This window comes from Hirundo rustica, chromosome 14 (genome assembly GCF_015227805.2).
Source record: "Hirundo rustica isolate bHirRus1 chromosome 14, bHirRus1.pri.v3, whole genome shotgun sequence".
Classification (NCBI taxonomy): Eukaryota; Metazoa; Chordata; class Aves; order Passeriformes; family Hirundinidae; genus Hirundo; species Hirundo rustica.
This window is the reverse complement of record NC_053463.1, coordinates 15055941-15083506: the sequence shown is the minus strand read 5'-3', so window position 1 is coordinate 15083506 and position 27566 is coordinate 15055941. Positions and strand designations below refer to the sequence as shown.

The following is a 27566-nucleotide window of genomic DNA, read 5'->3' as shown; positions in this document are numbered from 1 at the left end:
AGAAAGGTAGTGACCAGAGCCCCTGGCCTCACATGCTGTTTGACATTAGAACATACTCAACACACAGCTTCAAAGGAGCAAGAATCTAGTCCCAAAAAGAGCTGAGCTGGGTCAGTTCTCAGTTAATGCTAAAGGTTCCACCATCTAACTCACAGCACAACCCTCAACAACAAATGGTCAACCCACAGCAGATATACAGAGCACATCCTCCCATCTCAAACACCACCAGACCTGCTTTCACCACACCACAACTGTGCTCCTGCCATCAGCAAAAAAGTCCGAACTGTTCAAGCACCTCACTGCAAATGAGCTCATCCCAACATGAGCAATGTTAATGCATCCTCCTCCAAGCTGGAGCTGTTACAGGTTTGGGACTGTTTCAATCCATGTGTGCCTTGTTAACGTCCCGTCACCTCGTGTTTGTGGCTCCTGCCCCACCAGAAGGAGAAACCATCCTCCTCAGTTCCCTCAGCTGTCACTGCTTCTCCTTTCTCTGTCTTTCATCTCTTCCAGTAAGTGCCAGTTTCCAAAGGCAGCCAGATCTGCCGCAAAAAACATTCTTGGATGGCTCAGTTGCAAAGCAGTTAAAGAGAATCCTCCCAAACTGTTCATAATCATCACAATCCTTTCCCTGTACTTCTGTGACCCCATGGGAAAAACACAGGAGGGCAACTCCACCGTGGAGAGCTCAGCAGGAGCTCAACAGGTCAGGAAAGGCAAGGCCATGGATCCAGGCTGGCAAACCCCAGCCACACCAGCTCACACTACAGTTTGGATGTCACAGGTGCTATCCAGGGCCACAGGCTGCTTCCCAGAGAGTCCAGACACCAACACCCTGTGGACAACACGAGTGCCATGAGTTTAGGTGACCCAGCCCGAGCTCTGCAGCCCTGCGCACCAATCTCTCCCCTTCCCCTGTGACCCTACGGCGTCCCTCAGCCAGGACACGGGGCCACGCGCTCCCTTCCTTCTCCAGAGCAGTTCTGCCCTGCAGAGCAGCAGGGTCCTCGTGCCTCTGGAGAGGGACACAGCTCCCTGCAGGAGGGCTCACGCCTGCCCAGCACTGCGCCACCAGGACATCGAGAGATGAGACAAGAGGAACAGATTTAGACCAAAAGCAGTGGACATTTATTCCTCGTTTGTGCAAGAGTGTCAAGATGCATTTGGGAATGGCTGGGACAGACCCTGTGGCCGGAGAGCCAGCAGCTCCAGCCTCTCCTGCCCGATGGCTTGGGTTACAATTCTACTAAGAGGAGATAAACTTGCAGACTCACCTACTGTCACACCAACGATGCTGGCAAATACACTTGTATACAAAGAAAAGTTTCAAACTACAATTTTTTCACTAGATTCAAGTGAAGACTTTGTTCCAAAAAAAAAAAAAAAAAAAAAAAAAAAAAAGAAAAAAAAAAAAAAAAAAAGAAGACACATACAAGTACAATTTAAAACTGTATGAACATTTTGCAAATGTTTAGTGCAAAGTAATTATGTAAAAGCTACATTTTTATGAAAGTTTGTGCTGATGTGTTTGGTAGGTATTTTTCTTTTTTTTTTTACCCTTTTACATCCATTTTTTTTAGTTACATAAGGTTTCACTTACCTACAGTACATATGCATTGTGTTAGGTCCCATGCAAGTGGGAGTAATACCATCAGGCTTTGTAAAATGTCACTCTGATTCGCATTTAGTAAACTGCTTATTTGGTTTAACAGTCAAGTTCCTGGCACACTACACATCCTGATTTCATCTAAGTGCTCAAGCTCCTGTTTGCCTCTTCAGGTGCCTTGTGTGATGCAAACCAAACTGCTTCACGACTTCAGCCCAAAAAGTTTTTTTAGAGAAATCCACCGTTAGTTTAAGCCTGTAACAAACTGCTCTGAAAATTAAAAGCCTATTCACACAAAGTTATATGTAATGACTGTAGTAATCAGTTTATTACACAGATTAATTCATTCTTGAACGTACAAGCTCCAGGGGAGCAGTTGGGTCTTTAAATACACACAAGTTTTCTGTCATATGGATTTTTTTTTTTACCCTTACATCCAGAAAGACCTAAGCAGTTAAAAAACTTAAGAAAAAATAAGAGCTATTAGCTAGGTATTAACTGAGAAACCACATACAAACCAAAAAAAGTATGAAGGGAGGGAGAGAGTTGAAACAAATCAACATCACTTGATGCACTAATAGCTCCAATCCATTTAAATGGTGACCGGTTAAACTTAGACCTTAAACACAGGATGTGGGTACAGTTTCTCATTGGTCATAACATTTACCTAAGGTGTAGGTCCTTCAGAATAAAATGAATACAGAAACAGCTTCAAGTTCTTCACCTTGCTTTTCATAACTGTTATGAGTTTAAAAGGATTCCATTTAAAATCCTTCATGGATCAGCAACACTGTCCCTAGAAAATCTGAAACGCACCAGAACTCTCCCCATTCCCATTTGATTTCCCAATTTAACTCAGCAAGGAATGCTTTTAGGCTCACAAAGTTATGACTGAAGAACCAGCTTTTCACACACACACTTCTCTGCTAGGAGTCAATGTTGGTACGGGGAAATACAGTATTTCTAGTTTGTTGTTCCAAGTATGTACAACACGCAGCACTGCTGTATCAGGTAAACATGTGCACAGGGGAAGATGAGGCGTGGGCTCATAGAAAGCAGTCAAATGGAAATCAAAAGGACTTTCTCTTTCAGAGTTCCCCTATCTTTATTTGTAGAGGTTATCCAATAATTTCTTTAATTACATCGCGTACTTCTGAGTCCATTCCCGAGCTATTCTGTTGTACCTGTATGTATAAAAAGAGGATTTACTTAACATGGCATCTGCACAGTACTTCAGCTCCAGCACTCTAGTCTACACATGGCATGAAATCACAGTACTATCATCAATTTGTAAAATTTAAGAGCAAAATTAAACATTAAACAAACAGGGCAAACAAGAAAGCCCATAGTGCTTCATGGAAAAGAAATACCTGGTTGTGTTTACAACAGGAATATGAGATCTTTGTCAGTGGAGGCACAAAATGGAGCTAGGACAGGGCTGAGGGGAGAGGATTTTCAGGAAGGCTTTTTCTGTGCCTCCCCCAGCCCCATCTGCTGTGTCCCTGGGGAAACTCCTACTGTAGGGTTTCACTTGGTCATTCTGGAAAGTGGATTAACATGTTCCCCCCATCTCCTGCTTCCCTGCAAAGTTAAGCTCAGTACCTGCCATCAACTCATCTGCTAAACCCCAACAGCCTTATTTCTTCCTATACATTTGGCTATTTGATTTGTCCATCAGAATCTTTTTATTCTGAAGGCACAATATAATTCAATTCCCAAGAAATCTGTAGTGTTTGCACCCAAATACCCTTTACAGCCAGAGAAAGCTCAGGATACTTGTGTAAAACAAAGCAGTTGTGTGATTAACTTCTCTCTCACAACAAAAGGCAAGCTGTTCATGTTCTAGAGAATCTGTAGAGTAAGACACAGCTTGAAGTTTCCTATAGTTATAGTTTCCTATAGTTCCTCCAAGTCGGTTTGGTGTTGAAATTTAGTCTGTAGACAATGTTCTTTAGCTTAAACAATTGGACAATCCACTCATAACTAACTCTCTCCTTCATACTACTGCTCACTGACTACCCAAAGGTGCAAGTCCTTCTGTTTAAACCCCAAATTTATTTCCCTGTTTTTGGAAAAAAAGGAAGGAGTTCTGCACACTTAAAAGTGCCAATAATCACTGTTGATGTGTCTCCAAATATGTGCTGCTGGTCTTGCAGCTCTCAAAACCAGGATGCATAAACTTTTCTAACACTGCTCTTCAAGTATGCAGTAGAGGAAGCAAATATTTGGACTATTTTCCCTTCCCTGATCAGATCTGGAAGGGAACAGTGAGGTAGGAAGCATTTGCAACAACACTAAACTGTTAAAGTGCTTGTTAGCACTGAAACTTCTCTATACTTGCTTGAGAGTCCTCCTGCCCCACTTCTACACCACTGGTTCTTCCCTCAAGTTGTCAAGTGAAGGTAAAAGAGGGAGTTTTTGTTATTGCTTTGTGTGACTCCAGACCCAGAGCTGCCACGGGATATTCTCCCGTTGGAGTAACTTGCTCTCCCTCTGGTGGTTATATGGGATTAAAGCAGCTCAGACAGTGGCACTATAACGATCCCACGAAAAAAAAAAAAAAACAAAAAACAAACCCTCTAAGAAGATCACAGAGTTTTGATTTGCCTTTTTTCACTCTCACTCTTTTCCAAGAAGCAGCTCCTCTCAAGTCCCCCTTTACTGTGTAAGTGTGGATTCTGCCCTGTCAAATTCCATGGGGTTTGGCTTCCATACTCACTTTTCTCTATCTGTTTTGTAGATCCGTGCAATCTCAGGCACTAAAGGATCATCTGGATTGGGATCACACAACAGAGAACAGATGGACAAAAGTACTAAGGAGAGAAAAGAGACACTGAATTAGTTCCAGGACAGCTGAGGACACCTGCACCAGTCAGCCCATGCACTTCCTTCCCCTCCAGCCAGTAGCATCAGCAGCATTTATTGAAGTTTGCCAAGGAGCACCAATCCCATGTAACTCAGCTGAGCGACTTTGTTCAAACTCCTCTTACCAGGAACTACACAACTTTTCACAAGCACAATATCACAGTGAGTAACCTCCTGGACAGGTCTATGCAGCAGCAGCCTTAAATCACCAGGCAGAAATGTTCTGCCTGAGCCTGGTACCTGAGAGTCCTCTGGGAAAACATCCTTGCTTTTGCACCCGAAATTCAACTTTTCCCTAAAGCAGCCACCTCACTGTTGGACGACTTGGAGAAGCATTAACCCTAAGTCAAACAGCAGACAAGTCCAGCTGAAATGAAGGAAGTAAGGGCTGTTCACAGCTACTTGAGAATCACAGAATGGTTTGGGAAGGACTTTAAAGCTCATCTTGTTCAAACCCCTGCCATGAGCAGGGACACCTTCTACCAGTACAGGATGCTCCAAGCCCCTTCTAACCTGACCCTGAAGATCTGTTTAAAAATAAACTGGTCCTGAAGTGAACTGAGAGGCTGAATTATTTTCCAAGCGTAAGGGAAGTTAGGATGGATTTAGTGTATATCAGCATTCAAAATGACCCAGGAATGCCCAGCTCCTTGCACTGCTATGGAGCACAGACCCCTAGAATCCGAGTGTTTCACTATAAATACATCGTGCATGTATCCAGGAAGGCACATCCCGCTCGGCAGAGTGACAACCCTCATCCATACAAGGAGCCAGGACACTGCTGCAAAGCCACAAATAGCACATGGACATTCCTACACTCACTGCAGATGAGAAGGAAAGAGAAAGCAGGAAGTTATAAGCAAAGCATATTGGGACAACACTACACCAGGCATGGCAGGGACATCTTGCCCCACTCCTGAAAATGCCAAACATTCCCTTCTCTCAGCCTGTTTGGATCAAACAGTGCCACTCCATATGTCCCTTCACCAATTGCAGCAAAGCAGTTGTCACAGTGCAGCCTCCAAGCAAGGTGCAGATGACAAGAGTGAGGAGTTTGAAGACACTAAACACGAATCTCTTCCAATTTCTATCACTTGCAGGAGGCAGAGCTATCTCTGAAAAATGAAAGGAAACAGCATGCAGCCCATAAAAGCAACAAAGGACTTAAGACAGGTTAAAACAAGGCCACAAAACAGAGGTCACAGAACAGCTTGGGTTGGAAAGCCCTTCAAAGTCCATCTCATTCCACCCCCTGCCATGGGCAGACACACTTTCCACTGTCCCAGGGTGCTCCAAGCCCTGTCCAACCTGGCATTGGACATTTCCAGGGATGGGGCAGCCACAGCTTCTCTGGGCACCCTGTGCCATTGGCCCTACCACACTCCAGAGAGAAGATGCAAACAGGTCTGATATTCAGGGTTTTTTTAAGTGGAACAATAGAAAGTTTCCCTTAGGTCTGAATTGCACAAGGTGCTCAGTGTTTTGAGCAGCAAGAACCCACAAAGCCACTTAGTTAAGTTTTCCCACCTGTTTCTGTAGAGGCTTCACTATGGATTTATCAATTCCCAGTTCAAAGCTTCTGAAACAAGTTTGGTAATAAACCAGTCTTGGTTTGGGTGAACATATTTCTGGTACTAGAAAAAGGAGCAAACCTCTTCTCCATTTTCCCAGTTTTCCACAGTGCACTTGTGAGAGTTAAGAGCTAAATGATTCTCCACCATCAACTGACACAGGGACCATTTACTGAGCTCCCTCTCAGCTCTGAGTGTGAAGGAGCCACTGCTGCTGAACTGCTGTCCCTTAGCAAGGCAGCACATTCAGCACCTGTAGCACAGGTGCAGCACCAGTTCTTTCCCCCCGATAAATCAAGTAAAGCCCATGTTAGTTTCCAATGGGAACCTCTCTGCCACCTGACACTGCTCCCACTCAAAACAGCCATTTCTCCAGCAATTTTCCTGCAGCCCATTTCCTTCTGTCAGACTCCACTGCTCTGGTCACTGAAGTTTCTTCAGCTGTAGGATGAGCAAGGCAGGTCCAGTCTGTCCGCTGCCTTCACCAGAAGACACAGGAAATCCAATCAAAAGTTTTCTGGTCAACCGTTGTAACTACTCCCTCAAGTTTTATCTTATCACAGACCTTTAAAAACCCAAGGACTTTTTTGAACGTAGTGGCTCAGCCTTCATCAGCAGAACCACACTGCAGGTCTGTCTACTGCTCTCCGCCCACCCTCACATCCCTTTTCCTAACACTCAGCAGTTCACTTCTCAGCATCACTCCAAAAACACTGAATAAAAGTGGACACAATCATTTGGCTTCAAGCTGCACTGCCAGCTTCAGCTACTTTGATTTATTTTTCTAAGTCTTTATTACTCCAAATTATTCTAATTACACTCACTCTTGCTGGTGACTTCACATCATTCTCCTTTTATCGGTACAGCCTCAGCAAAAAAAAGGCCTTTTTTTACTAAACTGGTTTAATTCTAATATCCTGCTGAACCCAACTATTTGTATAAAATCAATTCTGCAAGTCTGTCCCGAGGCCTTCCATTAGAACACTGCACATGCACATGTTTTAGACCAACATACAGAAAAAAACCCTTGGAAAAAGCACCACCTCAAAGCTTCAAGTGCAAGGGTAAAGGGGAAGCAACCCTTACAAATGTCAGCTGTGTATCAGAGTTCTTTGATGCATCAGAGTAAAAATGAGTTAAACCAACACCATGGAGTAAGAGACTCATCAGGCCACCTCCCTCTGCAATCAAGTATTACTGCAATGAATTCCACAGCAAAGCCACGATATTCTCTAGACAAATTACTACAACATAACTATCAGACAATAAAAAGAGAATTCCCCCAAAATTTTGGAACCACAGAATCAGGTTGAATGATTACACAAGGCAGTAAGTGTCACTTTACACTTGAACATCCTGCATGGCCATAGGCAAAGCATTGTCAGCCTGGCAGCATCCCTTCAAGTCTCTCACTGCCAGGGATGTACCACAAGTGTGCACTCTTTGAATTCAAGTCTGGATTTTTCTCTGTAATAGCAAAATAAATTTTACTTGCCATTGACTCAAGGGATTCATCCCTTGAAATAACTCTGTACAGAATTATTTCTCATCTTATCACTCTAAGCTGTCAGAGCTGTCCAGCCACTAAGCAACTTAAACCACTGACAGTTTAAAGCTCCTTTTCACGTGAAAATTGGTTTTGCTTTGTTTTATTTCACCAGCCAGGCATCCTACTGACCTCCAACCCTTCAACTACACTCCCCATCTATCTCTGCAGACAACAGATACAATTTACTCTACAGTGTGCTTCCTGCTGCCATGGACCAAACTCATCAAGCAGAAGGGCTGCTAACAAAGTGCTTCTAGAAAATGGGCTCAGCTTCCCCACAGAGCAAGGACAGAAATGCATTCTCATCAGGCAGAATGATCACTGAACACTTAACACTGCCTGAGTAACGTTCAAAATAAGGCCCACCAGTGTAACACTGCACAACTGAGATCCAAGTTCCCACTGCAAGACCTTCCTTTACAAAGCATGGGCATTCATGGGCAATCTTTCTCCAGGCAGCTCCTCTGTGCAGATAATCATGCCACTAACAACTTTTCAACAAGACCAGCTCCAGCTCCCCACTGCATAATCTACCTCAGCAGCTGCTCTGCTCTGCTCTCACACCAGCAAGGTCAGCCCACCACCCTTGATGGGCAACTGCACCTTCCTGGTTGTGCCCCACCTCAGGCTGAGCAGATAGGAGATGCAAATTCCATATGTAAATTCCTGGGTTTCCCCTGCTGTGAACAGCTCAGCCATTAGTCAGGACAATCCATGATGTCAGCTCTCCACAGGACCTCCTGGCACTAGCCAAATGAGCAGTGCAGAACACAATTTAAAGCCCATGTGGTTACTGGAACATCCAAATTTACCTGTTAAGGTGTGTTAAAGCTCCTGGAACTCAGAGGTGAAGAGACTCTAAAAAGCACCTGACCATCATCTTCCAAAACACAAACCCCAAATCATTCCCTTTGCCTGCAAAGCCTGATTGCTCTAATATCCACCACTCCAGCTCCTGCTGTTAAAGTCTAGCTGAAATTCCAAACAAACTCGCTCCAGTAAAGCACTCATCCACGGGGCAATTCAGAGTAAGGAAAAGCAGCTGAGGAGCCATGGAATCTCCAGCTGAATTCACAGAAGGGAGATAAATAGCACTTATTTTTCCAAGGTAATGAGCTACCCAGAAGAAACAGCTGGTGTGTTCTGATCCAACTGCTGTTTGCTGCAGTTACTGCTCTCCAAAGAGGAGCCAGTTTAGCATCCATCTAGGAATAAAGGTCCATCTCTAAGCAGGCAGAGAGACTGCACCACCAAAATGTGCGTTACAGTAGCAGGAAGGTGCTGAGATGCTTGCTCTGCATGCCAGCCTGTCAGGACAGCAGGATGACACTCAGCTCTCCATCCTGGCTGGAGTCACATCAGTGCCAGGACCACCTGATAATGGAAAAGTTCATGTGACACAGAGCAGTTAGCATCAATCCCTGGCCATCCTGAGTACACAGCAATGGCAGCAGCCCACCCCACCTGCTCTGTCCTGGGTGAATGACAAACACTGTGCCAGGGCTTTCCACACAAAGTGATTTGTCACCTCCCAGGGACCAGGCCTGGGCTCTGGCAGACAGTGCTGTGCTTCTAGTCCAGCCCAGTTCCTGACTGTGAAAGTAACCATTCGTCAGCTCAGGTTTAACTGAGCCTGGTGTGCTGGGAGACACCTCTGCTAGCAGAAATGGGAGCTTTGGACATGTAATGCTGCTGAGGAATTCTTAGTTCTGTTTTGAAGGGTTTATCCAGCTGTCCTGCTTCCCTCACTAGTGAGGGCTTCTTTGTCTATCAGCAGCCTGGCAGCTTCCACATCAAGGTTTACCGCTACTTCCACCTCTATTCCTCAAAATCAGGAAAAAACCTGACTCCTGAAGGAACATTTTCCCACACAAACACTTTTTTGAGTTTTAGGCCCCAAATCCTTGTAACTTGAGACATACAGCTGCCAAAGCTTTATCAGTACTGACAGATGTTAAGCTTGCAACATTAAACATTGGAAACACCATTGACCAACAGGGTCAAATCCCTGGCTCCTGACTGTGAACAGGCAAGATGTAGCCAAATAAATTAAAGGAACTTCAGCCTCTGCTCAAGTTAAATCCTATTTCTTAACCACAACCCCATTTCCAACTCCTCCAGCCATCTTCCCCACCTCACAGGAAGTGTACCTTTAAATCTGAGCAGTTTAAACTTCTGGCTTCAAAGCAATTTGCATTCCTGCTAAGTCAGTTCAACAATTTCTGGTGATAAAAGAAGAAAAGTTAAGTGCTGCCCAGTGTATCACAGACTGGTTGAGGTTGGAAGGGATCTCTGGAGATCATCTTGTCTCAAGCAGAGCCACCTATGACAGGTTGTCTGTGACAATGTCCAGGGGTTTTGGAGTATCTCTATGGTGGGACAGCCCACAACTTCTCAATGCACCCTGTGCTGGTGCTCAGCACCCTCACAGTAAAACTACAACATCAAGTGTTTCCTGCTGTTCAGAGACTCTCCTGTGCTTCAGTTTGTGCCCGCTGTCTCTTGTCCTGTCACTGGGCACCACTGAGAAGAGTCTGGCTTTGTCATATCCACATCCTCCCTTCAAGTGTTCACAGATACTGGTAAGATGCCCCTGAACCTCTCCTGCAGGCTGAACAGTCCCAGCTCTCAGCCTGTCCTCATAGGGGAGATGCTCCAGTCCCTCCATGGCATTCCTGGCCCTTCACTGGGCTCTCTCCACACTTTCCTGGTGTGGAGAGCCCACACTGGACACATGCTGAGACACATCTTTGTCAGCACCCAACAGAGGGAAAGGATCGCAGCCCTGCTGGCATCACTCCTCCTAGCACAGCCTTCTCTGGAGCAAGGGCAACTCCTGGGAAGCTGCACAAGTGGCTCCATTACAGTTGTGAGAGCTGAAACATAAAAATGGGCATTTCCCTCTGAACCCCAACTCAGCACAGCTGAGAGATTGACCCATACCCTGTGAAAAGGCCAGCCCCAGTTATGTGGGTAAATGCTACAATGGGCTAACTAAAAGCCAAGTAATCAGAAACCAACTTCCTGATTTTGTAAACTCCACTGTGAATGTCCAATTCAATCTCTCAGTACTACTACTTCCAGCAAGTCTTAGTGAAGTGATTCACAAAGAGCAACATCACAGAAAATCCTCACTGCACCAGGCATGGAAGTCTGCACAGTGGGAGCTGAAGTCTTGCACGAATGAGGCTGAGCTTACTCACTGCCCCTCCCAGGCAGGGCCCTCCAGCACACTCACACAGGCTCCATAATTAATTTGTTACAAAACATGGGGAGAAGTGGGACAAGACAGTACTTTAGCCCAACCTTTAATGCAGAAGTGTTTTAGTTCAGGATTAATTCTTGCAAGCCATTTGCCAAATTCAAGATAAAGAGCGTTTCCCCCCAAAAATGGCTGAGAATAGCTGTAATAATGTTAAAACACTTCATTCTCCTGTTTCAGGCAACAGGGATTCTTATTTATGCAGACTTGGAGATAATGTTTTTCATTTAAGCCCACGCATTCTGCTTAAGCCTTAGAGTTCAAATTACCCACCACAGTGTGGTTAAGAGACTGTATTTTGAGATTATTTATTCTCCAGTATGTATTCTTGAAGGAACACTGAGTTCAGAATTACTAATATAAACAAGTCTGCTGTTGTACTGAGACAGTCACTGCTGTCCTCCCAAGATTTAACTGTTTTAACGATTCTAGAAGGGACAGAACCCCAAAATGCCAATCACCTCTATCATAGCCACAATCACTGAATTGCTTACAGAGGGCTGGCTCCAGAGTGTAAGGAGCCAAGACCCCTACCTTTACCACTGAACTGGAATAATTAAGAGGCACTGACATGATTTTTCAGCCTCTCCACCAAAAAGTGGCACTTTTAACCCACAGGAGTCACTGCAGACCCCTTCCCCTCTCTCCTTGCAGGTTAAGGTGAAAAACATCTTCACATACCAGAAATTAACTGTGAGCACAACAGCGAGCTGCTGACTGTGCTGCCTCCCATCTGACTCAGGAGGAAGCTGTGCACGATAAGCTCTTTCCTACAAGGACTGTTTCTACTCTTCCCAGATTTCTCCATCAGTAGGAAGTACCTTTTTTTCATACCTGTGCTCTAAGTTATCTGCTTACAGATTTCAAATTCAAACAGCTTGCTCCCAGTAGCACCCTATTTAAAGAGTGCTACAATTTAGGAAATACCCTAAGAAATCCACACTACAAATAATAAATTGCTGCTTTGGAAGAGGTATGAGCTTATTGGTGAATGTTTTAAGTCTTATTATTCACCCTGAATTACCTAATCCAACAATTTTTCCTGCTACATTCATGCTTTGATAAGGCTGGCTGATCAGGTACTAGAAAGCTGAAACACCCCTGAAGTCAGTCACAACACATTCAAATCTGACTGAACTCAAGATTTCAACAATTTCAACCCCGAAAGACTCAAGTTGCCTTTGTGGACTTTATTTCCATTTGTGCAAGATGGGAACACTTCCCTAAGCATCAGCTCTTTGCTTCTGAGGTTGAAGTCTGCCTTTTGACAGGGCATCCCTGTGATTCTGAGGAAAGTATTCCTATAAAGTTGCCTCTAAGAATTTGCTTTTTTGCTTTAATCTCTTCAGTAAATGTAGCACAAGGGAGCTGGGACAAGGTTTTGTCCCAGGTTAGAGCTGTGTGGATGTTGTTCTGTGTGCAGCAGAGTGTGGGCATTCAGCTCAACTGTTGAGCAGTGTGAAGTGATCAGCACTACAGAGCCCCCCCAAACCCAGGAGGGAGAGGGGCACTGGAAGGGGCAGGGGGCACAGAATCCCACCCTGATCCCATGGCTTATTCCAGCTGAGTCACAAGGATATAGTTTGAAAAGGGTATGAAAAAAGAGTCCAAAGCAGAACATAGAGGGATACAGATGTTAAAGCACATTTCAAATGTCTTTGGGCAGTAAAATTAACACTAGGATGTGTTTTCTGAGTGATTAAAGATGACAGCCACTAATATGGGAGTTCACTATCACCCTGGACCAGCCTCTTAAATTCTTGCCCCATCTTCTCCCAGTTGTCCTAATTCCAGTCTATCTTCCAGTATTTTCAATCGTGCTGTCTATCACCCCACCACCCATATGGTCACTTCAGACTCCCTAAAACAGTACAAAATTTTCTCCAATTAAGCAGCACTTAAATCAAGCCAGAACAGACATCAGTGCTTGGGGCTAATGTGCTGCTGGTAAAAGCAGTCAGTACTGACTGAGAGCACTTGTAAGGAGACTGCAGCAACACGACAGTCAATCATTTTTTCTTCACTGACACCTTTTTTTCAGCTCTTCCAAGACTATGAGCCTTGTGCCCAAGCAGATTCACTTCTGACAAGAGACAAGGAGATACTGTTTTGCCTTTCCATCTGCTTCTGCAAATGTCTTTAGCTGGACAGGAAAGGTGGGAACTTCTGTGGGTTCAGGGAATGGCAGATAGTGATGATACCCAAGGGATGTACCAGGATCACCTGTCTGAACCAGGAAGTGCCTGGGAACATCATATGGAGTTGGAGAGAAGGACAGGCTACAGGAGAGCCTCAGAGCAGGGACACTGTGAAGGACAATGGAATTATTGTGACAACTGCAGCACTTGATTACAAGGACAGTGTGAAGCTACTGAACAGAAGGGTCAAGACATGATCATGCACAGGTAGACTCCAAATATTCCTAAACAGACATGGCTAGACCTACAAACTTGATCCACAGTTTGTAAATCTAGAGTTTCAATAGCCAAAAAAAAAATCCAGCTTGTGTTTTCTTTCACAATGTTTAAAGTCTCCTATTTATATTAAATATGAATACTGCTTCACCAGGCAAAGGCTGTATTCCACTGCCCCACAAGCTAACACAGCTCACAGGGACTAAGATGCTACTAGCTAATTATTTTAGATTGTTTAAGCTAGGCAAGTTTTAAACTATGTTTCAGTAATACACACCACTGGAAGTTCTGCTAAAAAATTACCAACTTGGAGTTCTGATGCTCCTTTGAAAGAAAAAGGTTTTTAATATGACAAAGATTGGCAACTGCACTGTTTCTGAAAAGCTACGGCTGTTCCTTTATATATTTCACTCTGTGTGTATCTTGAACTTTAAAGTCTTCCATTGTCACACACTAGGTTTTATTTTATATGTTTTAACATCTATTTTTAGTTAAAGTGTTTTGAGGTGAGGTGGCAGGTGCGTGTACTCAGTGTAGTAAGACTTATCTGATCCACTGGCAAAGCTGAGGAGTCTCCCTATGGCCAAAGGGAAGCAGGAATCGGCTGCAAGCTCCTTGGAGAGCCACAGGACAGAAGCAGTGACCACAGAAATGGTGGATTCCAGCAGGAATGCAGCAGTTTTACATCCCAAATCAGCACTTCATTTTAGCAGAGTAAAATGAAATAAGCATTGGAGGTACCTTTTGAAATAGTTAGTGCTGGGGACCATTGTGATCGTAGAATATCAAGACAAATGCTGCCATTACTGTTAATATTTGGATGATAGATTCTTGTTGTAAATGCAACCTGCAGAAGAAGGAAAATTTCAGTGTAGGCTCACAAATATACATCACACCACATGGTAATGGATAGATTGATGGCAGAAGCCACTCACCTTAGGTGGTTTGAAGGGATAATCTGTTGGGAAGTGAATTGTCAAGAAAAATACTCCACCTTGATAGGGACTGTCGTTCTGTTAATGAAAAAGAAGCGTTGCAGCTTGAGGAGTTACTACAAGACCACCAGTCACAAAAAGCCATGAACATCAATTCTCTCATACTTACTGGTCCCATTATTGTAGCTTGCCAATGGAACACTGAAAAAGAGAGAGATTTACTTCAGTTTGGAGAAGCTAGAGTAATGATCTACTTTCTTCCAGACAAAGCAGCACAGAAAAGAAAAGTCTATTTTAAAAACAAAGCATTCTGAAAGGCCGCAGGGAAGCGAGCCAAGGAATTAAAGAGAGACAGAGCAAAGCACTCGATACTCTGCAGTCCTCACTCCAGGGCTGCTGTACCACACATGTGCCCTGCAAAAAATCCCATTACAATAAAAATCCACATAGTTCTAGGCAACTTTTCAGACTCAAAATTGCGAGTTGAAACTTTGTAATTTCTAATGAATCACCCATGACTGCCTTCTCTGAGCCAGCTACAGCAAAGGTCCAGCATGAACTCACACCTGCTCTGCTACTCAGCCCTGTGACACACAGAGGGGAAGCCCAAGCTCTCTGTAAACCACACGTACAGAGGTGACCTACATCAGTGGTGTCCTCACAATATTTAAGCTTGATCTCCACAGAGGCCTCAAGATTTCATTAAAGCAGCAGAAAAAACTGTCCTAAGAGAATGTAGAAATGACAGTATGCCCCGTTCTTGGAGCAGGATGTGCCAGGACACACGTCAGGTTAAACGGACAGAAGTTCATCCTCACTCGTAGGCATCTGCCAAGAGAACTTTCACCTGGTAACACAGAGGATTTGTGAAGAACCTTGCTGTGCTGGAAAGGAAAACTGTCAAAGCTGATAGTCTCTAGGAGGCACATCGGGGAGTTCTCAGGGTTCCTGTATCTTTCTGCAGTGCAAAGAGGACCAGCCTAGGAAATTATTTGTGAATTAAGACTATGGAAGCTTCCCTCAGCATGGATGTCACCTACACAGCACCTTCGGGGCTGGGGAGCTGTAGGTGACTCCAGCTGTTTCAAGGGAAGTCTCTGAGACAGGAGATGAAGCCACCTGGAAGTGTCTGTGCCTCAGTGGCACCTGGTGTCCACAGCTGTCAGGACTACCTGTGCCAAAAGCAGGAGTGGTACTACCTGTTCTCATCCAGCACAAGCAGTTTTTAATTACACATGGTACAGGCATTACAGCTCAGAATGATCTCATACAAGGAAGGAGGAAAAAAGCAGAGTGGGAGCAGCCCTGGAAGGTCAGGGGAGAAGAGTGTTGGGTTGGAAGAGGTTTGTTTTAATCTACTCCTACATTTCTACAGGAATGTGTAACTTTCTATACACTTCAGCACTGCTGAGTAGCTCAGAAATGATTCAGAAGGATCTTAGCAGCTCATTTTTTCCTTCTAGAAAGAATACCTGAGCTTAGAGCTCTCAGCTTTAACAGAGATAGAGGATTTCACTACTTAAATATTCACTCTCTCAGGAGCCTGGCTTTGAGAAACTCTACATCCAACACTGAATTAGGAGACAAAGACAGCAGCTCACACATAAGCATTCACCCATCTTCAGGGGCTCAGACAGTTTCCCAGGAGCTCCCTGTCACCTGAAGCGGGACAGGGAGAAGAAACCTGGAGGAGAGGACAAAGGGGCAGCAGAAATCCCAGAGGAGATTGTAGCCAATTACAACAAAACCAGTAAAAATCTCACAGATCCTGATGAGATTTGCTGTGATTGCTCTGCAGAGGCACCACTGAAAAGAGAACCTCAAATAACCAACAGCTCCCTTAAACCCAGCAAAGCACCAGAAATAAAGACATATCCACAGGCAATATTAACTTTTTGAAAGCTAGAAGGGAGGTTTGTATCCTCCCACTCAACTCCCACCCCAGATTTGGATGCTTGTTTAACCTAAGCTTTAAATCCTGGCAACATCCAGGACCAGACTGGTGAATGTAGAGATGGATTTGTCATGCAGAACTTATTCCTTCCTTTGAAATCAGCCATACAGGGGTATTTACAAAGGCAGGGGGCTGCTGGCTTTCAGTAGGTAAGCACAGGTACATGTTTGGAAAAGGCTAAGCCACTGGAAGCATATCAATGTCATCCAGTCCCCAGCACATTTCCAATACACAGGCAAGAGGCGGGTGGAAGAAAGCTAGAACTACACTGCCAAGAAAATCCCATTCCTACAGTTCACAAGGCAGGAACAGCCCTTTACTTTCTGAGGTTCAAGAACTACAGGGTTGAGAAGCTTATAGCTGGGGACAGTTTGTATCAGCTGGAATAGCCACAGGACAGCACTCTGCAAGCACAGCATGTCCTGAACTCTGGGAAACGTCGCTCTAACAAGGCAGCTGTGGCAAACCTGGAGCACGGGGACCTGGGAAGAAGGCACCTTTCTGCTGCTGCCACTGCTATCCACTTACACCCAAACTGTGGCTCTCAAGAACAAAAGTCTTTCATTAGAGGTATTTCAGAAAGGTGGCACCAGGGGAACTGAATAGTTCTTTAAAGCTTTCTGTACTCAGTAGTAACTTTCCATTCTCAGCCTTCACCAACTTCTGTTACCACTCCCTCTGCCAGACAATCATCATCACCTTTGATAAGGCTTTGGAAGACACAAAGTAGTTTATCATGGCACAAATCACACTTGCTAATTTAAGGGAATAAAAGCCTCTGACTGGCTGTCCATCTCAGTAATTTCTTGTCTGTGAAACTACAAACCTCCTTGAAATACTATTTGGAAAGCAGAAATAGGTTGTGAAGTAACTACTGCTAAACACCCTCAAAACCAAGCTGGGCTTCCACTCATTTTAAACAGCAGCAGAACAGGAACATTCCCACTAATTTCAGTATTTTTACCCTCAGGTTTCAAGTGCCTTTTTTTTTTTTTAATGTAGCCCTAGATTTCTACAGAAATGTGTAACTTTCCATACACTTCAGCACTGCTGAGTAACTCAGAAATGATTCAGAAAGATCTTGGCAGCATTCTTTTCATTTTAGAAAGAATACCTGAGCTTAGAGCTCTCAGCACAGAGAAGGAGGGCTTCCCTGCTTCGCTCTCCTCTCTCTCAGGAGCCTGGATGCTCTGCTGACATCACTTGTCAGACCACACTGCACAGCAAATTCAGTGCATGCTGTTTAGGGAGGACTGCAGTCACAGCTTCCAAGGGTTCTCAAGGAGCCTTTTCCACAGTCAGAGCTGCTACAGGCAGGAGTGTGAGCACAGAGAAGAACAACAGCTCCCACTCACACCCCAGGTGAACAGACTTGCACAGGAAGGCCAAGAAGGTTGTGAGGCTGTCCCTTACACAGGACCTGGCAGGGCAAGCTGATTTGAGTAGTTTTCAGACACCATGTACAGTTTAGATACCTGAGTTCAGAAGGCTGTGGGCAGCTGCTTGCTGATTTGACCACAGATCTACTGAGTTTTTCTAACACCATCCCCCATGAGAATTCCAGAACAGTTAATTTAAAAGGTGTAATTTAAGATGTGCATTGAGTTGCCCCATCAATAGAGTGAGAATAACACCACTAACACACATGGAAGGTGTAAGAGATACAGAAGAGCAGCAAGCTTAAGATCAGGAGGGGGAGTATTATCTAGTACTCTAAAAGAAACAGGATTCTCCTTGCTGAGGAACTAGACATCCCATTTCAGAAGGAAAAACGTGGGAGAGGGCAGGTGCTTGCTGAGAGCAGATACTTACTGTCATCCCCGACAGGCCCTGCTGAACACTGTGCTGGAGGATCACGTGCCAGGTCGTTCAACTCCTAAAAAACAGGACGAGTTTGTTTCACTTCATTTCAAAAACAACCATGTCATTGCTCAAAGGCTGCTGGAGCACTCTGGCAGCACCACAGAACTAATAACCGGGACTCTGGAAAGTAAAGTTGCATCTTAAACCCAGGAGACATGTCTGGCACAGGCCTCAGTGACCTGTCCAGGCTCCAGAGCCCTGAGTCACAGCAATCCTCCCGTCCCAGGGGTTGTCAGGTCTGCCTGCACTGGTCCCAAGCATTACCCAGGTCTTGTATCTTCCACCAGCCCTGGGTCACAGAGAGAGAAGATGGCCTCAATCCAACAACTCTCAGTATCAGTCTTATTTTACTCCCTCAATTGTAACAGTTCCAGCGCTGCTCCAGCTACAGTGATCCAGTTTATCACCTCCACAGCCAGCCTGCAGCACACACGGCTCCCATAACCCGGGGCTGTTTCACCTCCACACGTACACATCAGCGACCATGGGTGGATTGGAATAAAGCACACAGCCTTCCATACCTAGACTCCATGGAAACCCCCACTTTTCAGTGGCTGTGTCAGTCAAGTTTTCCTCTGAAGAAATCCTGTTATGAGTCTGAACAGGCTGAGTAACTCACAGTACACCTGAACGAAACTATTTTGCTTCAATTTGAAGCAAAATTTCAGCACAGTTCTGAGAGTTACTGTTACCAATAATTCACATCAGCCATTTGCTCAGGAAGCGAATGTTTGGTGGGAAGTGCAAATAGAGTAAAACTTTAAAGTCAAACTTTACCTGCTCCATTTCTAGCTCAGGCACTGACCTGCTTTGCATGATGGGCCTGAACATATTACCATTTTTCTCTGTGAACTCAGACTAGAAAGCTAAACACACACCAGATAAGGATTACAACTATTATCTAGTGCTCAGGAAACACTCCCATGCTGTCCCTGGTCCATTGTGTGTTCAGCTTTTCACCTCCCAGAACAGTCCAAACTGGAACCTCCGTACCAGGCTTTTGGCAGACAAAACATTTAAGTACAATGATTAAGACAAGCTGATTGCAGGAATGGAAGAAATTTGCCATTTAATGGCCTTTTGTTATTTACAGGCAGTGATTAAGCTCTTGAACAGATGATCTCTGGGAGCTGCAGCTTCTACTTCCCAGGAACTGGGAGGCCACCGCTAACCAAACCCACGAGACACAAATGCTGCCTCAGATCAAACACTTAAATCGCCACATTTCCCTCTCTGGATGCAGTGCCCCAGAAAACTTCACAGGCCCTGACACACACACGTTTGGGGTTTGCCCTCAGCAGCTTCCAGAAAGCCCTGCTGGAAGCCTCCTTGACTTGACACCAGACTATGGAAGCTTTTCCAGTGCTCCTGCTGGGCTTTTTCCACTTGGCATTGAGCATGGACACGAACAGGGACACTGAGCATGCAGCATCTGGAAGAACCTTCTCCCTCCTGGAGGTGGGGAGAGCATCTCCACGTGTCCTCCAAAGGAACAAAGCACTTTAGAGTTGCTTCAACACCCTGAAGCACCAGGGCAGCACAGGAATGTGCAGAAACCTACACACACTTTCCTCAGGGTCAGTCTAGTCACAGCTACAAAGAATGAAGTCCGTCGACATACAACAGGCATGAAGACTTGGAAACAGCAATGTATCGACTCCTTCTAAAGGTGTGTGGAGTACAGTCCACTTCCAAACAGTACTGGACTCTGATTTTTCTGGAAAAAAACTCTTTAGTGGCATTGTATTCAAAACCCCAAACAAACAACTAAAAAAAATACTCCTGACAACTTCTCACCCTATTTTATGCATCGATACTATACATCCACAAGACTTGGAAGGTACAACTCTAAGAATCCATGCTTCCCATGCCATGACCACAACCTACCACAGATCATATTTGGGAACACACAACATGCACCTTCCCTGCTATAAAAAGGAAATAGTTACAAACATGAACTTGGGCACACATTCTACCAGTTAGAAGAATACACCGCTCCAGAACTGTCCTGACACTCCTACATCCTGCTGCCCAAATGCACCAACCACTCCACCAAACTGCATATAACAGAAGGGACCACAAGGTAAGGCCCCAACAGACACAGAGGCAGCAGTGAAGTTCAGCTAGTAGCAGTTTCTCATCAAAATACAATTTCATTCTTTACATCTTCAGGAAGATTTCTGAATTTTCTGAAGCCCTGGGTATTATCTCAGTAGAAAGTCATGACTTACAACAACCACTTGTACCACTTGTCTCAGTGACAAGGTGGCATTTCAGGTTCTGCTCCATAAATTCAGAGAGTGAAACATCACAGATTAAAAGGTCTATGTAAAAACCAGTGTGTAAGTTCCTTGCGCTTAAAAAAGTACCGCACCAATTCTCAGTTCAAACCCCTGCAGCACAAAACTTCCCAGATTTTACAGAACAGCTTGGAGAACGAGTTCAGCTCCTCCCCTTCACCCCTCAAGACTCCTCTGGAGTGCAGGCACCAGCTGCTTCTGCCTACAGGAGAGGCAAATACACCCCTGGATTTCCTGGCAGGGCATGGATAAGCCCTTTAACATGCCATGCCTTTCCCTTCCAGCTGTTCTTAAGACTCCACTACACCTGCAGAGCCAAGTTTAGGAACAGGAAAGGAGCAGCTCATGGCTGCATCTACGCATGTACGCACAGAGAGGAGCACCCACAGCTGCTCTGTGAGCCAGGCACCTGTCCCAGAGGTTGCTCTGCCTTTTGCAGGTTCCTGTGCAGTTCCCGAGGTATCATGAGCATGACACCACACTCAGCGAGGTCTTGGCCTCCAGTTGTTACTGAGGGATTCTGAGAACCAGCTGGCTTCTGTAACTCAGAACAAATTACTCTGGAGTTCCCATAAAACTGGAAATCATAACACATGGAGGATTCAGTAACAGTTTGGTATTGTCTACAAACCTGAATGGATTGGATCCCAAGTTACAAGACCCACTGTTTTTTCTTCCCTGTGGAAGATCCAGGAAGTCTTGCTGGTCCATGATCAAGACTTACCCTGACCACACTGATATTAAGCCAAAACCTGAAGAAAACCATAGCAGTTTCCACTCCAGACAGTTTTTGATCCTTAAGAACATGCAGGTTTTGCTTCAGGAATTTACAAGCAGCCTTTAGATCAAGTTCCAGTTTGAGTTACTCAGCTCCCAGGGCTGCCTCACCCTGAGCTGGCTTTTCAGCTGAAGGCATCTTATAGAATTTAAAGTTTCTGCCACATCCTCTAAGCGAAATACCCCTGGGGCTGGGCCCACTGCTGCAGATCCTACCATTAACCTGACCCATCTCACAACTCTTAATGAGCCCCTTAGCAAAAATGAGGAAGTGGAAGCATGCCACAAAGCAAGGTTCAGGTGTCCTGCCTAAAGACCAAGCTGAACGAAACTACTACCATTAAATCTGCAAAGGAGATACCCTAACAGCTACAAAAATCTCACAAGAAACTGACATTTATGCTCCAAAACCCAATTTACTTGGGCTCTTAAGTTCCCAACAAACCAATCCCCACTCAGGGGTTCCAGGAAAACATTTTAAGGAAGATGGAATGTGCTTGTACCACAGATGCCCCAGCTGTGCTTCCCAAGTCATGAAAGGCATCAGCTGCCAGCAAGGCCTCGAGGCTCACAGGTAAACCAGTGCCACCAGCCTCGCTCAGCCCCACGCCACCCTCATCCCTACCCTCCTCCTGGTCTAATTCCCAGGAGCTGGGACACTGCCTTTAAAACAAACCTCAATGCAGGCATCCACAACTGCACAAGGTGCTTTCAAAAAAACTATCAAACACAAATGGTTTAAGTCTTAAAATTTTAACCCTGCACATGTTTCAAGTTGTAATTATCAACTCCAAAGACATTTGTTAGTTAAGCTCCAATTTACTCCTCTAGACAACAAATCCCTCCCCAGTCTAACACACTCCTGGTAAAACCTGCTCTGGCCAAAAGATAAGACTAGTTTTAAGGATTAAGTTAATGCTAATACAGCCTTCAGTAAGAATAACCAACATAACTGGCAATATCTAGAAGCCAATCAGGCAAGTAAAAAGCCAGCACACTTTAACAGGCAGCTCCAGCAATTTTACTAAGCCTTGGTACGCAGCAGAGCTCCTGAAATCCACTCCAACACACTATATGTATTCTCCTGGATTATCCAAAGTCCTCTTAGCTTGAACTCCATGGGCTTTCCACTCAGCTCCAGTCTGAGCTGCTTTCACACCGTACTTTACTAAGAGACCACATTAGCTTGATTATAAACCTAATTTCTGCTTCAGGTTGCTGCTGCAAGTGAAATAAGCTTTTCATCTCTCTTTAGCAAATTTACTTGCCTGAAGCCCCTGAACCCTTCAGCAACAGTGTAGGGAGATGTTACAAAATCCAGACTTATGTAACCAAAACGGAACTCGTAGCCACTTTAGCCATGAATTGTTCCCAGCTCCCAATAGAGTAAAGCCAAGCAATGGGGAATGAGGGCCAAAGTCGAATTGATCACACCCTGCCTCACCTCAGGACCACACCACAGAGGAGCCTGTGCAGGGCCAACAGGGCAGGAGGGTGGGAAGAGCCTGTGCACCTTCCTGGGCCAGCAGCATCTCCCTGCCAGATGCCAGAGCCTGTATCCAGAGGAGCTTCCCTCAGCTCTGCTCTCCACCTGCCCAGCAGCACAAGGCAGGAGGCAGCGTCACACATGCGCACCAAGGTCAGACCAACAGTCCCCTACAGTGCCCATAGGTGCTCTCCCACCCACAGGACTATCGTTTCAGACTCTCTGGCACTCTAATGCTGCCACCACAATTAACAGGAGCATTTTAATCCTTTCCTTTCAACAAAAACTGCTTTTGCAATGCTTGAAGTCACTCAGATCCCTCAACTCTGACTCCTCACAAGACTCTGCAAAAGTCAGAAGGCAAGTGAGCAGCATGAGAAGTCATGAAACACAGCGATAACCAAAGCACATGTTATAAACAAGCTCTGATGTAACTGTCACCTTTCCTTTTTATTTTTTTTTCCAAAGCCTGAACAGGAAGAAGACCAAAGCAATGTGTAACTTCCTCCTGGTGTAGAATGTGAGTACCAAAACACCTCTCTAGCTAACAGAAGCTGCAGCAGCATTCTCTGTACACGAGCTCTCCAACACAGATGGGCTGCGCTGGCAGCTCCACGCACGCAGCGAGAGGCCCGGCGGAAGAACCCAGTTGCTCCCACTGGCTGCTGTACAGAACCGGCAGCACAGAAATAACACCAGCTCTGCTCAGCACAGGTAGCACAAAGACAACCCTGACCACCAACGCTGGTCTGCACCGCTGTCCTCACACATCCCGCCCACAGGCACCGCTCCTTTTGGCACAAGTGATGGCTAAGCATCTCTGGACTGCAGGACTACAGCAAATACTACCATGCTCTTCCACAGCTGCACAGGAACAGCACTGTGGAATTCAGTTTAGCTACTCGGTTTTGGGGCCTGCGCATTATAAGCGGTAGTAATCCCCAATTTCTCTGCTACAGAAAGTGTTTTACTTGAGCAGGGCTCAAGCACAGCTGCTGCTTTCCCTTCCCCCTCAGCCGCCAATCACACAGGGGAACCCGTGGAAGACAATGAGCTAACCTTTTCCTTGCCTTTCCATTCAAAGAACTCCAAACAGTGTCCTAGTTATCCAGTTATAGGTACTGCATTCCCTAAAGATAAGCAACACAGATGGGGATGTGGCTGAATCCAAAGGGTTTCGGCTTAAACCCTAAAATGGAAGGCCCTCCTGTACATCCCTCCCATCCTGTCTTTGGATTGCTTCACACTCCTTTTCTTTTCCTATAAAATACATCTAGAATAAAATAGATCATTTTTACATATATATAAAAATACCAATTCAATTACTACACCTCAGTGGTACCCCCAGAGACTCTGCCTGGCAGTATTGCTTACACTCCGAACACTGTTCACAAGAAAAGATTGCAAGTTTCAGACCCGTGATTCAATAAAAGCACCTAAACAAGGATTTGGAGCCGCACTGCCCGAAATATTGTGGTGAGTAACCCAGGCAGCAATCTGAGAGCAGGTCTCACCCAGCCTGAGCTCTTCTGGAGCATCTGCTTAGAGAACAGCTGCTGCTGTGTGCACACATGTTATCCCAGCTCGAGCCTCTGCACAATCCCAAGAGCAACTGTGCCACCAGTGACACACTGGGACGGACTCTGCAGGTTCCTGTGCCGCCTCACACGGCAGCAACAGCACTGCCTCACTGCTTGTTCTGCCCCTCTCCCAGCCCAGCCCAGTTCGACATACAAGAGGCCATTTCAGGTAACACTGTATCAAACCTTCCCTCATGGGATTTTCTCCTTTCCAAGTTCTCTGCCTTGTGTTATCCGAGGACACAAAAATTTTGACAAAAACCTCATAGAAAGCCTTTGAGATTCAGTAAAAACCCCAACTGCCAAGAGGAAGAGCCAGTGGCCAGACTGAGCCCTGCACACTGATACACCATGACTGATAACACCCTTAAAAAAAAGCCAAAGCAGCAGCTTTCTCTCCCATCACGTCTCTGTGCTTGAGTCCACTGGGATTATTCCTACTCAATCCACATTCTGCAGGCTTCTGCTCCTGCCACAAGCTGCAGCAGCAAAGGTCAGAAACTGGCTGTGCCCTCATTATCCTGACTGGGACAGCCACTACACACTCCCAGAGACCAGCACAACCCTGAGATGATGATAGGCGCGCTCTCCACAGGGTTTAAAATAGCCAGAGCGTAAACAGCCAGCCATGATTACTGAAGCAGTTACACTGAGACACCCACAGCAACCCACTCAGAGTGCTCCTTCCATCCTGTAGCTTCACACCCAAACAACTTTCAAAGCATCTGGGCTGCCACAACAGGCAGATTTATTTCCCTCCCCATACGCTGTTTTGTGGAAACGCTGCCTCCAGCCCCACCACCTCCCTCTCCTCCACAGTCACCACACTCACTCCACTGAAACTCTTGTTCCAGAGCTCACACAAAACTGCTTTGGTGATGCTCTCGCTACTTCCCAAGGCTTTGAAGACTCTCACGCCCTACACAGTCCCCATTATCTCTCAGGATTCTTTATTCTTGAAAAGCAGCATGAAGAGTCAGTCCACAAGCACCCAAGGTTAACAAAGACTCCACACATCCAGCTTTTCTCCTGTCACAAACCAGCCTGGAAACACAAGTGCTCTCAGAGTGCTGACTCCTGACACTCAGCATGCACTGAACTACAACCAAGCAGCTTTCCTGAGTGATCTGACACACGATTCACCCTCCCCACGACAGCCCTGCACTGCCTGTGTGTGCTCAGCCCCCACAGCCACATTGGCCCTATTCAGCATCCACTGCTGGGTCTCCCAGGCCTATGAACTCACTGCCGAGGAGTAAGAGCTCTTCCAAAGCACCTGTGAGCCCACAAACACCGTGGAAAAGTCCTCACAATGCCCTGAAGACCACTAAAGTAAGGGACAGAACACTGCAGAGACTAAAGACTCAGCTGGAACACAACTTCCTTATGTAACTCACTACCAGATCCACAGCTGGAAAATCCAACCGTCTAAAATCACACTCCAAATACCTCCCTTCCCGGGGCTACCCATTCCACAAGCATAAGTAAGGCTTCAAGTTCTCTTCCATTTTCTTCTCCACCTGAGCTTTAACCTGATCAGTAGGACACATGAAGCTGCACAAAGCCTCCAAGGTAACCTACAACCAAAGCAGAGATGTTAACACAGACCCAACACCACATACAAAACAGAACAGGGCTACAGAGTGAGCTATGAGGCAGTGGGTTGACAGCTGGTTCTAGATAAAAAATAATTTACGTAGTGATCATGAGAAGAAACGCTATGGGAGGGCTGTTTCCTACAGCTAAACTTTGTACAGGTTCCAAACTGACAGCTACACATTTTATAGGGAAAAGGATACAAATTCCCTGCCTGAGTCACCAAGGTAATACAAGTGAACTGCAATAACCGTCGAGGGTTTTTTTTCCCTGGTAAAAGACACCGATGATCAAGCAAACACTATCCTAAGACGGCAATGGACTGGGCAGCAGTGTTTTTCCAAAAGGCCAGGACATGGAGCACGGCGCAGCTCCCGCTCCAGGAGAAGGCAAGCTCGTAGCTTTCCCTACAAGCCTGCGGGATGACTCAGGCTGTAGAACAGCGCTGGCTCCATTAAAAGAGCAAACCACACTACTGTGTGACAGGTTTACTGCGCTCTGCTGCCCGACACCGCGATCCCTGTCGCTGCTGGAGGAGGTAGAGGAGCCAGCCCTTGGACACGGGGCTCCGAGACGAGCCACGCCGGAACTTCCAGCGCGGGCCACGCTGCGCTCCTCAGGGCGCCTTCCCCCGGCCGGGCCGAGCCCCCGCGGAGCCGCAGCAGCTGCCGGGGCCGCCGCCACCCCCGGCCCGGCCCCGCCGCCGGCGCCCCCTCGCGGTCCCAGCCGGGCCCCGGGGGCCACGTTGCCCCGGAGGGGCCCGGCCACGGTGCAGCCCCGCGGGCAGGCCCGGCCTGGCCCCACTCGAACAAAGCGGCCGCGGCCCCCGGGAGCGGCCCCCGCGCTGCCGCCCGGCCCGAGCCCCGCGGGGGGAACCCGGGCGGGCCCGGTCCGGCCCGGCCTGCCCGCCCCCCCCCACTGCAGGCCCGGGGCCGTGCCGGGTTATATAAGGCGAGCGGGCTGGGGGGAGCTGGGCCGTGCGGGGCCGGGCCGGTTCGGCCCTTACCTTGTGGATTCTCTTCAGCGCCATTGTGTGCGCGAGGCGGCGGCAGGAGGGGCGCGGGCGGAGGGAGGGGGCGGCCCGCGGGACTATTTGCGAGGGGAGGGGGGGAGGAGGAGGAGCGCGGAGGTGGCGGCTGCACGGGGAGGGGACGGGGAGGGACGAAGCGAGCGGAGGGGCGGGAGGGGACCGGGGCCCCCCGGGGCGGCGGGGCCGGAGCCTGGCCGGTGTCGGGCGGTGGCGGCCGCGGGCTCAGCGCTGCCGCAGCTCCTCCGTTCCCTCCGCCGCCGCCGCTGCTTTATGTGCTGCCTCCGCGCCGCCCGCAGCGGATCACTCCGCCACGCCGCCGCCGCCGCCGCTGCCCCCGGGCACCGCTCCGGTTCCCGGGGCGGAGGCACCGCCGTGGCGGGGAGGGGAGGGAAGGGAGAGGCCGGGGCGGGAGCGGCGGGAGGAGGAGAAGGAGCGGGAGGGGAGGGTGGGGGGGGCGGGGAGCTGCGGGGACTATTTCTCGTTCGGAACCGCCGTGCAGAACTCTCCAGAAGGGGGAGGGGGAGCGCGCGGAAGGATACGGCAGCGGCGTGAGAGCACGCGCGCGCGCGCGCGCGAGGCGGCCGCCGCGGCGCGTGACGCCACAGCGCGTTCTCTCGCGAGAAGACGGGACGGGAAGAAGTCCCGGCCGAGCCGGGCCCGCGGCCGCGGGGACCGCAGGGGCCTGAGGGGACAGGATGGGCCGAGAGCCCCCCAGCCCCGGACCCCCCGATTTCTCCACCTCCCCGCTCCTTGTGGAGCTGCCTCGCTCCTCGCCCCC

At 47.1% G+C, this 27566-nt stretch overlaps 1 protein-coding gene across 1 annotated transcript; it reads right to left on the bottom strand.

Annotated features, from left to right (window-relative positions):
* Window positions 1-1905: 1905 nt before the first annotated feature.
* UBE2D2 (ubiquitin conjugating enzyme E2 D2) lies at window positions 1906-26917 on the bottom strand. Its single transcript, XM_040078036.2, has 7 exons — window positions 26765-26917; window positions 17969-18032; window positions 14372-14403; window positions 14203-14280; window positions 14009-14114; window positions 4326-4419; window positions 1906-2790 (listed from the first exon to the last, which is right to left on the bottom strand). The coding sequence occupies exons 1-7, from the start codon at window positions 26786-26788 to the stop codon at window positions 2745-2747; spliced, it is 444 nt and encodes a 147-aa protein (XP_039933970.1). The 5' UTR covers window positions 26789-26917; the 3' UTR covers window positions 1906-2744.
* Window positions 26918-27566: the final 649 nt, after the last annotated feature.